Source organism: Narcine bancroftii, chromosome 4 (genome assembly GCF_036971445.1).
Source record: "Narcine bancroftii isolate sNarBan1 chromosome 4, sNarBan1.hap1, whole genome shotgun sequence".
NCBI lineage: Eukaryota > Metazoa > Chordata > Chondrichthyes > Torpediniformes > Narcinidae > Narcine > Narcine bancroftii.
This window is the reverse complement of record NC_091472.1, coordinates 12,671,692-12,686,316: the sequence shown is the minus strand read 5'-3', so window position 1 is coordinate 12,686,316 and position 14,625 is coordinate 12,671,692. Positions and strand designations below refer to the sequence as shown.

At 39.6% G+C, this 14,625-nt stretch overlaps 1 protein-coding gene and 1 long non-coding RNA gene across 3 annotated transcripts in view; one reads left to right on the top strand and one right to left on the bottom strand.

Annotated features, from left to right (window-relative positions):
• LOC138760330 (nuclear receptor-binding protein-like) overlaps positions 1-14,625 on the bottom strand; it is a 112,401-nt gene that overhangs the window by 3,906 nt on the left and 93,870 nt on the right. For both annotated transcript variants that reach the window (XM_069930769.1, XM_069930768.1), the window contains 8 exons: positions 13,461-13,519; positions 12,310-12,408; positions 10,159-10,291; positions 8,893-8,995; positions 4,232-4,282; positions 3,949-4,084; positions 3,284-3,337; positions 753-816 (listed from right to left, as the gene is read on the bottom strand). In XM_069930769.1, coding sequence (XP_069786870.1) covers positions 753-816; positions 3,284-3,337; positions 3,949-4,084; positions 4,232-4,282; positions 8,893-8,995; positions 10,159-10,291; positions 12,310-12,408; positions 13,461-13,519 — 699 coding nt within the window. The remainder of the gene's footprint in view (positions 1-752; positions 817-3,283; positions 3,338-3,948; positions 4,085-4,231; positions 4,283-8,892; positions 8,996-10,158; positions 10,292-12,309; positions 12,409-13,460; positions 13,520-14,625) is intronic.
• Positions 1-14,625, top strand: part of LOC138760333 (uncharacterized) — a 130,308-nt gene that overhangs the window by 59,102 nt on the left and 56,581 nt on the right. The window lies entirely within an intron of this gene.

Genomic DNA, 14,625 nt, shown 5'->3' with positions numbered 1-14,625 from the left:
GGACAGGTCTATGGATGAGAAGAAGATGGAGGGTTATGGGCATTGTGCAGGGAGGTGGGACTAGAAAGGGGTGTTTGGTTCGGTGCGGACTAGAAGGGCCTAATGGCCTGTTTCCGTGCTGTAATTGTTATGTTATGTTATAAAAAGACATATATGCCCTTCAGGCCCACCAGCTCGTGCTGTCCAAATAACCCAATGAACCTATAGCCCCCATACATTTGAAGGGTGGTAAGAACCCAGAGCACCTGAAGAATATCTACACAGACATGGGGAGAACATACAAGCTCCTCACAGACAGTATTTGAACCTGAGTCATTGGGGCTGTAATAGAATTCCATTAACCATGCTGTCAAGTGATGGTTCAATGTTCTTCAGGCAATTTATAACTGTTTCGACCTCTTAGAATTCTGGGGTTGTAGATCTGGTCATTTAGGCCAAAAACTGTATATTGTTCTTAATGGGGGGGGAACCACTAACAGCAGGTATCCATTCCTGCCACTGATCATATTCCTACTCCAGTTTTAAAAGCGTAAAATGTGCTACTCCATAGTATAGTGGTTCAAGAGCGGAATTAGGAATGGGAACAATAAATGTATCATTAATTCTCCTGCAATATTAATTGCAAGGTCCACCAATAAGTTAATTTGACAAACTGGTAAATTAAATCTTGTGATATCAAGAAAATAAAAACTTGTGATTTCACCCAAACCAAAATTCTCATTTGCACAAAGCAAGATCAGAATAATACATACTGGGCATCAAGTCACAGCTGAGGTGGCGGTTCAGCTTGTCTTCCAGTTTCAAGAGTAGAGTTAGCTGAAGAAAAGAATCACATCAATGTAAATGTTTCTGGTTTTACTTTCTTCTCTTACTGCCAGACAAAACTAATGCGACTCTTTGCCTTAAAGCAGGCAGACAGCAATTTTGTGTAATATTACATTTTGTACTATTGATAATAAAGGAATCTTGAATTAATCATGGAGTGTAAAGTAAAAATACTTTTTCAGATCTCTCCGTGTGACAAGCCTTGTGCAACTACAATGAACTCACAACTACTCCTCTGATGTTTCTAATGGTTCATTAGCAGTTTTAAAATCAGCATTAAATGTCTTAAATAATCTACTGGGTAACTAACAAAGGAGCATTTCCAAAAACCACAAGAGGAGCAATTTTCAAGTTAACCAAGGATTCTTTCTTTGGCTTCGCGGACGAAGATTTATGGAGGGGGTAAAAAGTCCACGTCAGCTGCAGGCTCGTTTGTGGCTGACCAGTCCGATGCGGGACAGGCAGACACGATTGCAGCGGTTGCAAGGGAAAATTGGTTGGTTGGGGTTGGGTTTTTCCTCCTTTGCCTTTTGTCAGTGAGGTGGGCTCTGCGGTCTTCTTCAAAGGAGGCTGCTGCCCGCCAAACTGTGAGGCGCCAAGATGCACGGTTTGAGGCGTTATCAGCCCACTGGCGGTGGTCAATGTGGCAGGCACCAAGAGATTTCTTTAGGCAGTCCTTGTACCTTTTCTTTGGTGCACCTCTGTCACGGTGGCCAGTGGAGAGCTCGCCATATAATACGATCTTGGGAAGGCGATGGTCCTCCATTCTGGAGACGTGACCCATCCAGCGCAGCTGGATCTTCAGCAGCGTGGACTCGATGCTGTCGACCTCTGCCATCTCGAGTACCTCGACGTTAGGGGTGTGAGCGCTCCAATGGATGTTGAGGATGGAGCGGAGACAACGCTGGTGGAAGCGTTCTAGGAGCCGTAGGTGGTGCCGGTAGAGGACCCATGATTCGGAGCCGAACAGGAGTGTGGGTATGACAACGGCTCTGTATACGCTTATCTTTGTGAGGTTTTTCAGTTGGTTGTTTTTCCAGACTCTTTTGTGTAGTCTTCCAAAGGCGCTATTTGCCTTGGCGAGTCTGTTGTCTATCTCATTGTCGATCCTTGCATCTGATGAAATGGTGCAGCCGAGATAGGTAAACTGGTTGACCGTTTTGAGTTTTGTGTGCCCGATGGAGATGTGGGGGGGCTGGTAGTCATGGTGGGGAGCTGGCTGATGGAGGACCTCAGTTTTCTTCAGGCTGACTTCCAGGCCAAACATTTTGGCAGTTTCCGCAAAGCAGGACGTCAAGCGCTGAAGAGCTGGCTCTGAATGGGCAACTAAAGCGGCATCATCTGCAAAGAGTAGTTCACGGACAAGTTTCTCTTGTGTCTTGGTGTGAGCTTGCAGGCGCCTCAGATTGAAGAGACTGCCATCCGTGCGGTACCGGATGTAAACAGCGTCTCTACATCACCTTTGTTGACCTCACCAAAGCCTTCGACACTGTGAGCAGGAAAGGGCTTTGGCAAATACTAGAGCGCATCGGATGTCCCCCAAAGTTCCTCAACATGATTATCCAACTGCACGAAAACCAACAAGGTCGGGTCAGATACAGCAATGAGCTCTCTGAACCCTTCTCCATTAACAATGGCGTGAAGCAAGGCTGTGTTCTCGCACCAACCCTCTTTTCAATCTTCTTCAGCATGATGCTGAACCAAGCCATAACCAAGGATAATGAACAAACAATTGGCGTGTTCATGACTCACCAAATGTCAAGCAAGTCCACTATCTGGTAACATTAGTTTTAAGTCCTCACATTCAAGCTCTGACTTTAATAGAGTGGGTAGAGGAGAGAACGTTTCTTATTGACCCTTTCGAAAGCACATAAAGGGATATTTGAAATGGACAAGTGCAGGCTCATTTTGACAGCAAGAGGGTCAAGCACAAATACTCCTGAGAAATTCCCAAATGCTAGATATTTCTAAAAGAACATTTTTGATTGAATTCTACTTTAGTGCTTTTATTTAAAAAAAAAGCACAAAACAACTCATTTAAAGAATTGAGAATCTCCACCACCCAGCACACACTCTGTTCTCCCTGTTGCCAGCAGGAAGGTGCCACAAGACTTGCAACATCCGGTTCAGGAACAGTAACTACCCCTCCACCATCAGACTCAAGTTAGGACTCTTACTTTCCACATCATTTATCACTGAATTTTTATTTTTCTCTTGCATTTGCAATTTGTTTACATCTCTCTATTTTGGATATACATCTTTTTCTGGAATTCAGTTCACACCACTGATAAGTAAATATTCTGCCAGGCCCGCAAGAAAAATAATCTCAAGAGTTATATGTGATATTGTGTATGAATTCTGACAATGAAATTGAACTTGAATAATTAAGATTTTTAATAAATAAATTGATTTCAGAAGTTTTAGTCCAGGTCAGGACCACCTTAAAAAGATAACTTACATGATGTTTGGCTCCTTCGTCAACTGGCTCAATATTGCATTGCATCTGAACAACCTATAAAAATAACCAAAAGGTTATGAAGGGGCTTAGATTGGGTGGACAGCCAGCACATTTTTCCCAGGGTGCCCATAGCAAGCATCAGTGGACACCTGCCTAATATTCCTCGAAATTTAAAACCACCATCATTGTTTCTTGCCAGCACAATAGCAACTGCTTATTGGAGTCAAAATGTTGAAATGCTTAAAAAAGAGGATTGAAACCAGCCAGAATTCGCTTCCTTTTCCAAACAGTTAACAGCATTTACAGTACACAATGACTGCAGAGTGCAATCCATTCTCAAAGATTACTTCAATGTGAACTGCTTCATGATGGAGGTGGTACAAGAGCTGCAGAAACATACATTAAAAGCAACTAGATTTAGAGCACCTGCTTCTATTATCCTGAAAATTCCAACCCAACACCGTGGCGAAAACCACCTTTACAGAAGCCGCAAGAGGTTCAGGTTGGCCAATCGTCACTTCCCAAGTCAACAGGAATGGACAATGTATGGAACTTTACCCAAATGCAACCTGATCTCCAAAATGGAGATAAATAACACTTTCAAGGCCGCAATCTCAGTCGGAAGGTGATTTGGTCAAAGGGTGGAACTCTGTGTTGTTTCTTACCTTTCTGGTCTCCAGTTCTGCAGGTTCAGGTGTAGGTGTTTTCACAGATGGTGGGACGATGGGTGAAGTTACAGTCTCCTGCTGGGGTTGCTGAGGCATGGGCATTCCAAATGCAGTCAAAGGATAAATACCATTCCTGGAGGTTGAAATTGAAGGTCAAAGGCACACAACTTTCAAGAAAACAACCAGAATCATACAACTTCACACATGCCCTTAAAACGAATAAACCGGAACTCTAATCTAAGATATAATAATTCAAATCAATCTTCTGTGGAATTCTTACCTCACATCCTCTAAAAATTTATCTAACTCCAGTGCAGGAAACTGGGAGAATCTGTGAGAAAACAAAAACAAAATGTTTTCAGAAAAAGTTTGGTTTGAAGAATTGCATCATGTCCAAAAGTAAAATGGCTTGTTAGTTGGATTGTGTGTACAGACGAAATGCATTGGGGCAGCTCATCAGCAATTTCTGCAAAGCACTGGTCAGAATGATGAAAACTGTAAGCAAACTTCAGTGGAAAAAAGAAATCAAATACATCTTTCAAGTATTAGTTATCATTCTTCAAGATGCATCAGTATTGAGGAGGAGTCACGTGATGGAGTAGTGGCCGGACGGTGAACTCCAGCCCTCTCCAGAAAAGTCGGGAAAAACAAAGGAAAACACAAAGGCACAGAAATAAAAGTTACAGAAAAGTGAGTATAAAGGTGGAAAGATGGCGACAAAAAAAGAAAAATCGAAAGCAACGGTAAGAAGAGAGGAAGAGAAGACAAAGGAGGAAAAAGGTGAAGGCCTTACCTGTCCGAAGAGGCCCGCTGCGGAGAGAGAAACCCGCTCCCTCAGGTCGGTAAATAATGGACTACAAAAATGGCTCGCAGAGCCGAGTAAAAGTGCGCAACCGCGCATGAAAAAAAACACACCGACGGGAGGGGGGACCAGCTGGGGAGTCGATCTCCACAGCCGGCAACGACAGCTGCAGAACACCTGCGCAAGAAGAGACCACAGAAGACAATGGAAACAAGAAAGAAGAGGAGGAAAGGGCAACAAAGAAACAACAGATGGCCAACCCAGAGGAAGAAGAAGAGGAAGAGTACAGTGAAATAGAAGAAAAGAAAGGCAAGATATAGGAGGTACTTTCTCTTATTAAAGGATACATGGAGTCATTTAAAGAATGGCAAACACTGGAATTTAATGATTTAAGAAAAAGAATAAACAACACAGAAGAGAAAATGAATAAAATAGAGATGACCTTAACAGAAATGGGAAAGAAAATGGACAAGATGGAAGAACGGGCAGTAGCAGCAGAAATGGAGGTAGAGGACTTAAAAAAGAAATTGGAGGAATCTAATAAAAAAGCTATAGAGACACAAGAACTGTTAGCTCAGAAAATAGATATAATGGAAAATTATAACAGAAGAAATAACATAAAGATAGTGGGCCTTAAGGAAGATGAAGAAGGCAAGAATATGAGGGAGTTTATAAAAGATTGGATCCCTAAGACCCTAGGATGTCCAGAACTACAGCAAGAAATGGAAATAGAAAGGGCACATAGAGTATTGGCCTCTAAACCACAACCACAACAAAAACCAAGATCTATTGTAGTAAAATTCCTAAGATATACTACAAGAGAAAAGGTACTGGAGAAGACAATGGAAAAAGTAAGAGAGGGCAACAAACCACTGGAGTATAAAGGGCAAAAAATCTTCATTTATCCAGATATAAGTTTTGAACTCCTAAAGAAGAGAAAAGAGTTCAATACAGCAAAGGTAATTTTATGGAGAAGAAAGGGTATAAATTTATACTAAAGCATCCTGCGGTATTGAAAATATTTATTCCAGGACAACAAAACAGACTATTCTCGGATCCAGAAGAAGCACGAAAATTTGCAGAACAATTACAAAAATAGACTGAGGGAGGAAGACGGGTAATGAGAGTAAAAATGATCACGATTGATATGTATGTGGGTAAAGACAAAAATAGACTGAGGGATGAAGACAGGTAATGAGAGTAAAAATGATCACGATTGATATGTATGCGGGTAAAGAGGTATAAGAGTGAATAGAGACAATGTGCATACGTGAATGTATCTGTACTTAGAGGAAAATATAGATAGTATAGACAAGAATTAATAAGGAAAGGTAATGGAATAGAGAGAATAAGGAGGGAATTAAAAGAGTGACCTTTGTGACATATGAAAAGTGAAATTTTTTCTGAGGGGGGCGGGGTGGGGGGAAATAGCGGTCACTGCAAAATCAGTTGACGCTTGCGAGTGGATTCGCAAATCCAAATGGAGAGGGGAGATGTGGTTGTCCGACAAGGGATAAAGGACAACTCAGGAGGGGAAGGGGAGATTGGGGATAAATAAGATAGAAATAGGAGAATAAGGAAAATGTTGGATGTTGTAGGAATGTTGTCTTATAAAGAGTTGAAAATAAGAAAACAGAAATGGAAAAGGAGGAAAGGTAATAATGGAAAAACAGAAAGAGAAGATAAACAAAATATAAAAGGGCTACGCTGAACTATATGACTCTAAATATTAATGGAATACATAACCAAATTAAAAGGAAGAAACTACTAAATTTAAATGAATAAATGTATTCCATTAGAAAAAATAACATATAGGTTAAGAAATAATATTGAAATATTCGAACAAGTATGGGAGCCTTACATTAAATACAATAGCGAAAACCTACCGGGGACAAACATTACCCAAGTTGATGGAAGGAGAAGGAAAGAAAAGAATGGACTCAGTAGAATTTCTGGTGTATTTTTGTTGAATGACAACATTGTCTGACTGGCTTAATGCAACCTAGATTGTATACCTAAAATGGATGAGGGGGGGGGGGGGTGGCTTGGGAGGAGGGAGGGGGGGTGAGAAAAAGTCACTGTATATGTGTGAAAAAGAAATAGTGTATATCATGGCTAATGTGATTTATGGTGTGAAAAATAAAAAATTTTAAAAAAAAGAAAAAAAAAAGATGCATCAGTATTGTACCCAACATTTAGATATTGCCACAGCTTTCCCCAAGTGGGGCTGTTGAACAAAATTGGACCACTTGAAATTAGGGTAATATCCCAATGGAGAGAGTTGGTTAAAAGTAGAGAACAGTTGGAATAAATGGGTCTTTGTTTGGCAGACTGTTTCACAGAGATCAGTACTACTACAGCACAGAATGAAGATCAATATGGAATATTCACAGCAGAAATGATTCTCCATCCACGTCAAGGAACAAATGTCCCATTTCCAAGTTTCCTGAAATATGAACCAATTGTGCAAGCAGTGGGAGCAGACTTCAATAAGATAAGAGACTGCAGATGATGCAATCTGGAGCAAAATAACCAGCACATGAAGCAGCATCTGTGGAGGCAGACATGGTCAACATTTTGGGTTAAAACCCTTGCATTAGGGCTTCAATATGATACAAGCAAACAGAATGAATGTCCATGACCTCATGGCACAAAGAGAACAATGTGAAAAGTGTGATATTATTCACTTTGGTCAGCGGATATACTGAGTGAAAGATGAGAAATTGTGGTGTTCACATTCAAGACTATCTGGGTGCTCTTCTACCCAAGCCTGATCCACAGGTGCAGCAGGCAATTAATGGTCCAAAAAGAAAAAAAACCCACATTTGTCTCTACTGCAAGAGAATTTGAATGCAAAACTGAATATGTCCTTCCATTCTACAGGAAAAGCCCTGTTATCCGGAATTCAAGCAACTAGCAGCCTCAGACAACTAGAAAAAAAACAGCAGAAAATAAATAGGTTGAAAATACGGACTTATAAAATTGGCACACTTCGCCAATCACACAATTTCAAGCATCTGGAAAATGTGCTTCTCTGGCATCCAACAATCTCCATAGGTGCCAGATGTGACATCACCTCCTCTCTTTAGCCTGCACAATTTTGAGCTCCTTATCAAAAGAAGGAGAAACTTGCCTCAGAGGATGTGCAACAGAGATTCAAACAGGCTCTTCGGATGCCAGGCCACTCAAATGAGGAGATATTAGGAGGCTACAACTCTATTCCGAGTTTAGAAGAATGAGCTTCAAAAAGGGTGGACATGCAGAGCATGTTTGCCTCAGCTGAGGAATCTGGAACGATGCACCGAATGTCTCAAAGAGAAGTGATTTAGATCCAAGAGGAGGAATAATTTCCACTCTTGAGAGTGGTGATCCTTTTGAATTCTCCACTCCAGAGAAAAATTATTCAAAGCTGAGATCAAAGAACCTCAGATAAAGGAATTAAGGTATAGCCATGTTTTCCATGCAGGAAAATGGAATTGAGCCATTATCTTTTTGAATGGCAGAAAAGGATTGAAGGACTGAATGGCCCATGTCTGCTCCTGGTTACTCTTGTGCTGTTTCTCATGTTACATTGAAGAGGTTTTGGAATCACATCATTAGATTACAGCATGGTTCACTAGTATCCCTCGATAAATTCTGCATCTTCAATCCTGAATTGCATTGAAATTGATTATAATGCATTTGACTTAATGAAGTCTTGCTGATGAACCTTACAGACAGAGGTGAAGCATGTGATTAGAATTGACATGGGGTCTTTAAGTACATCAAACTATTGCTTTGTACGAGAAGGAACTTTAATTATTAGCACCATTTGCCTTTCAACTCTGCTGAAAGATTTGACCTGATATTGAGATTCACCAAACCAAAAGTGTGGCAAGAAATTAGGTGGAGCCTGAAAAAATATAGTATTTAAGAACACCTTTTAAGAGAACGTGTTGAAAATAAGGTAAACAAGAATATTTTCAGATACTGGGGCCTAGTGAAGTGCACAAAGGCTGGAAAAAAACTCAGTAGGTTATGTAACATCGATAAAAAGTTGAAGGAAGCCAACATTTTGGGCCTGAGCATTATGAAAACTTGGGTATTAGCCCAGTTCTTTCCAATCCAGGTCCGCCAGATGTTGGTTGTGCTCACAATACCTGATCTGTGCTCTTTCTGCACCATGGTGAAAAATTTCTGCTAAAACTGCACTCATGTCCATATTTTTTGTTATTTCTTCCAAAGCATTTTCAGGAATCATGTCTATAAATGAGAAAATTGAATTAAAATCAGATCCAGCTGGCATTTCCATAAAGCACATACAATCTTGACTTTAATTAACAAACTGCTTTTCTTTTAAAGAAGAACAGTGATACCAATAGCAAGGTGACAAAAATCACATTAATTAACAGGGTCCTTGAAAGTTATGTACAACAGAGACTTATGGGTACAAGGACATAGTTCCCTGAAAGTGGCAACATATTTAGACACAGTAAAGATGATGTACAACACACCTGCCTTCATCAGTCAGGGCACTGAGTCTCAGAGTGGAACATCACATTACAACTTGACAAGACTTGCATGAAACCACATTTGGAATATTGTGTGCAGTTCTGGTCACCACTCGATAGGGAAGATATGTTCAAGTTGAAGAGAGTGCAGAAAAAGTTCACAAGGATGTCGCCTGGACTGAATTACAAGAGATTGGATAGGCTGCAACTATTTTTCCTGGAGCAAAGGAGGACAAGGGGTAATCTTGTAGAATGGTACAAGATCAGGAGTGACATACACAAAGTGAATGGGCACAGTCTTTTTCCCATGGTAGGAGATTCAAAAATTAGAGGCCATACGTTTAGGGTGATAGAAAATATTCAGAGGGGTGCCAAGGGGTAGATTTTTCCAGAGGGCTGTGGGCATGTAAAACGAGCTGCCAGAGGAAATGATTGAGGTTGGTAGAGTCATCATGTTTAAAAGACATTTGAACAGGTTCATGGATAGGTTTAGGGGAATATGTGGCCAATGGAAGGAAATGGTATCAAAAGAAAGGAGGCACTTTGGTTGACATGGACGAGTTGGGCTGAAAGGATTATTTTATGCTACAAAATGTGGTGTTTGTTTTTAAAAATATGTCCAATAGTCAGAATCATCCAAATTCTTCCCTTAAAAAACCTGAATTAAAAAAACATTCGAGGTTCACAGTTCTAGTTGTAAAAAGTTTTTAATTCAACTGGGTCAAATTAATATCTAAAACATTATTGCCATATTTGATATATCGACCTAAAATATTTAACATCTGCCTCTCCGCTTGATTGTCCAATTTATTTATTTCACTCATTTTCTACATTTATTTATTCCTGAGAACTTTGATCAAAGAAAAGGTCTCAAATGGTTCGAAGGTAACAACTTGAGTTTTCACAAGTACTTACGAGGATGACTGACAATGCAATGTGCTGCTAACAACTTTAACGAAGGTACTTCAAATAGAGCTGGGTGAAAGAGAAGTTCTCGGGCAGTGGGTCGTTTAACAGGATCAACCTCCAAACATTTCTGAATAAATTCCTGTCATGAAAAGGGTAAACAGATAATATATTTAAAGAACTGATACTCTTTTGCACTGGCTTCTCAATAACCAAGAACACTCATGCTCTTGATAAGTACCCTTTCAACTTAGGATCATACATTTTGTTTCTTCAAGTGAGAATTTTCACTGTTCGGTTGTTTCACTTTTCCAACCACCATTTTAATCCTCAAGACTATGTAGCTATTTGACAGCACACCCTCACCTGGCTCACTTATCGATCATCTGTCTCTGTCTTCCAACTCCACCTCTCACCCTCCCCATTTGTCAATCATCCTTCTCCCCCTCTCTGGTTTTCCAACTCCTTCGTGGCTGCTTCACCCCCCTGTTCATTATTAGTGCCTCTCCTCTCCATTATCAGTCTTGCTAAAAGGTTTCCAATAGAAACTGACAACTTCTCTCCCCCCCCCCCACCTAATCCACTCAGTTCCTCCACCATTCTGTTTTTGATTGCTTTTCCTGTTTTGTCACCCAAATTTTCCAATTTGAAAGTAGAGAGGGGAGAGGAAGGAGAGAGATTGGGGCAGGGGATAATGGTAATTGGAGAAGTCGATGCCATCTGGTTGGAGAGGGCAGAGGTGGAATATAAGGCATCATTGCTCCGATTTGCGGGTGGCCTGCGAATGGTGGCAGTCCATACCTCCAATGGATGATGCATGACCTCCCGAGTTTCTCCAGCACTTATCTCTAGTCTGCAGCCCCAGCATCTGCAGACTTCTTTGTCTAACTTAACAAGAGTCAGAATTCAGATTTATTGTCAGAGTGACATCACGTACCCTGAGATTCTTTTTCCTGTGGGCCAGGAAGAGTTGCCATTTATTGGTAGTGCAAAAAACACTTTGTGTATTGTGCCACAGTTCAATTAGTGTGAAGAAAGGAAAACCAAAATCCCATCAGTGTATATCATGGCTAATGTGATTTATGGTGTGAAAAAAAAATTTAAAAAAAAAGTCTGTAGCCACTTTATAAACAATTTTCCAGCATATTCATTGATTTAATGTTAACTTGGACCATTTTGTTTTAACTGTAACTTGAAAGCAAAAAAACCCTGAAATACCTAGATCAGACAGCATTGAGAAAAAGAGAAATAGATACTCATTCTAAAATATCAACTGCTTCTATTTCTATGCTGTCTGACCGGCTCAGTGTTTCTGAAATGCCTTTCTACAGCCCCCCCATCCCCGTCAATCACTATTAATTGGCAAATTGGGAGTCCAATATGAAGAAAAATTGTGCTTTCAAAAGTTTACATTGGAAGAACTTTAAGCAACAACAGACTTCAGAAACAGAGGGCAACCTCTTCTCTCTTTGGAAAAGAGACCAGCATCTCTAGAATCAAAAACAATTTCTTTTCAACAGCTATCAGGCTCTTGAATGTTCCCCTACTACAGTAATCATTAAGTACTCCAACACCACAAAAAGACTTGCCTAAATGGTTGTAATGCTATTTTCTTGTCATATAGTAACTGTGAAATGTTTATTATTTACCTTTTGTATTTAATATCTTTTTAATTTAATGGATATTGTTACAGTTTTAATAAAGTACTGTTCAGCTGAAGCATATTTAGTGCATTAGTTTTTTACCCTAGAATCCTAACTTGCTAATTTCTAAAGTGAAACACAAGTCTGCAGATGATGGGATTGTGGAAAATTACAAAAAATGCTGGATGAACTCAGCAGTTCATGCAGTGCCCGCAGGAGGTCAAGATATATAACCAATGTTTTGGGCTGGAGCCTTTCAACGGATGACTTCCAAACTGAGGTTCACTTCTTTCTACACTAGTACTTGGGACGTTCCTCTGCAGCAGATCATTTTGCGAAGTGGAAAGGAAAGGAAGATGAGAGGACACAAAGCCCTGCATCTACTCCAAATCTTTAAATATTGTTACATACATTTGATGATATTCCCCTAAAACTCAGTCTAACGAAAACTACAAACTAAATCCAAATTCCACAGCTGAGTCAATGTTTCAAATGGCCAATGTATAGCAATACATACTCTTTGCAATGTGTCTTCAAGTAAGTGAATTGCATTATTGATTGCTTCTTGTGACACATACGATGATTCACCATTACCCTGGATCTCCAATACTGCCATCTAGAACAGTGAAAAATAGCGATTGATAGAATCAGGCAAATTGGACACAGTCAGTGTCAACTACAAGAAACATGTATTAATATGAAAGCTGCATTCATGTCAATTGTTCTATTCTCCCCACTGAATTCCTTAAACAAATATCACAAGTGCAATCCTTCGCAAAAATACGATTTCATATACTGATCACATGCAAATATAAAGTTTAAAACAGATTATATTTTGCATGATCAAGAATCAAGTTGCGAGTTTCGAGTTCATCTGTTTTAAATAGCTTCTTTAATTTTGAAACATCAGGATACATTTTATACCTGAGCTTCACTGGAGTGAGTGACAGTGATGTATTCAACCAGAGAGCACTCGTCATCCACACATATGCAGTTTTATATGCCCAATGGCATCGATGGACAGAAATTTCACTTTTTGATTTTCAACCAAATTAAATTTGACTATCATTGCCCAAGATCAATTTAAACTGACTTTTGGACTTGGCTCAGTAGTGAGCTAGACCATAAGAAAATATTTTTTATGGGTTTTGGAGGGGGGTGGATAGAGGAAGGGAGGGAAAAGGGGGAAAAAAAGGGGAGAAAAGACCACTGTGTAAATTTAATGAGAAACATTTGTACATATTTTGGTTCATATGGTTCATAGTGTGAAAAATAAAAAAAAAAGGAGACTATTTTTGAGGACAAACATGCTATCCCCGTTATTTCCCTCAAAAGTTTAGAGATAGGCTGACCCAAATAGCATTTCCCATTCCTCAATGAAAAAGCGATGGGAATTTAACATTATTGGGCTGATTAATAGAAGTTTCTCTTGGTCTTGAAGCAACTAGCAAATACATTTTTCAGGATAAAATAATTATCCAAAATTAATGGCTGCAAAAATATCTGGCTTACATCCAAATCAATTCACCGAGCATATTCCTGAACTATTCCTGATCAAACTTCACATGAGATCAAGGAGATAGAAAATAATTTCTCTTATTTTATTCAAATAAATACATTTAATTAATCTTTTCCTTCAAAGGTAAATTTAACATAATTACAACTTACCTCTAATGCACACATTCCAAATGAATAAATATCAACAGCCGTAGTCACATTCGTTACAGCTGAAGAAAGACAAATCAGCATTAGAATTCAAAAGCATGTTAAAAATTCCAAACATTCAAGGATTTGATTCTGCAGCATTACAATCCTAACAAAAATGTTCAAAGGATCTTTGATTTCAACTTCCTTTTAATGTACAAGTTGCTTTTAAGGGCTCACACATAAGATTATAAAGTGGCCTTTTTCGGGCTGAGAATCAATCCACTGGATTGGCTTGTGGGCAGTACAACGATGCCATACAAATGATGCTGCAAATCAAGCTTCTGTTTCCCAGCTCCAGTGATCCAATTACTCTATGTGAGATCTTCTCCCTGTGACTTCATATCGGCTAACTCCCACATCCCAAAAATGTGCAGCTTTGCAGATTAAATAGCCATTAAGTTGCTCTTGTGCAATAATATGTGCCAGAATCTGGAAGGGAAGGAAACTTGATGGGAATGTGCGAGAATAAAATGGGATGGGGTAGGATTGGTACAAATATGAATATTTCTTGGCTGATGCAGTCCCATGGTTAAACCAGCTAGTCCTTAGCTACATAAGTTTAAGAATTTCTTCAATTAAGTTTAATGACTAAAGTTGTTCGTTTTGAGTTCTCTAGAATGTGAATTCATCACAAAATTTATTCAGCAAATTTCATACAAGTTGCAAATAATCAGTTTTATGTTGAGGCAGATTGTAGTTTTTAACCTTGTCATTCCCTCAAGATTAAGGGTTTGTAGATTTGGAGGTGGCTGTGGGAACTCTTTAACAGATGGAGCAGGTGATATCTAACCATACGAACATGCATCTTATGTGACAAAAGGTGAACACCATTTGTGCAGCCCTTTCATGCACTTCTAAGTTATCACATGAGCTTCTCAATAGCACACTGAACCATTCTTTTACTTCAAGCTATCATAGACAAATGGAGTCCGTGGGGTGATTACATTTCTTCAAGGCAGCTTTGAGCACCTCCTTGAACCTCATCTGTCCACCTCTGCCTGTGACAAATCTCAGAACATCCAGACTTTATGGCTTTGCCAGAGAAACACATGCATGTTATAGGTTAATTGGGTATTTGGATGGCAAGGGCTCGTGGGCCAAAAGGGCCCCCGTTACCATGTTGTAT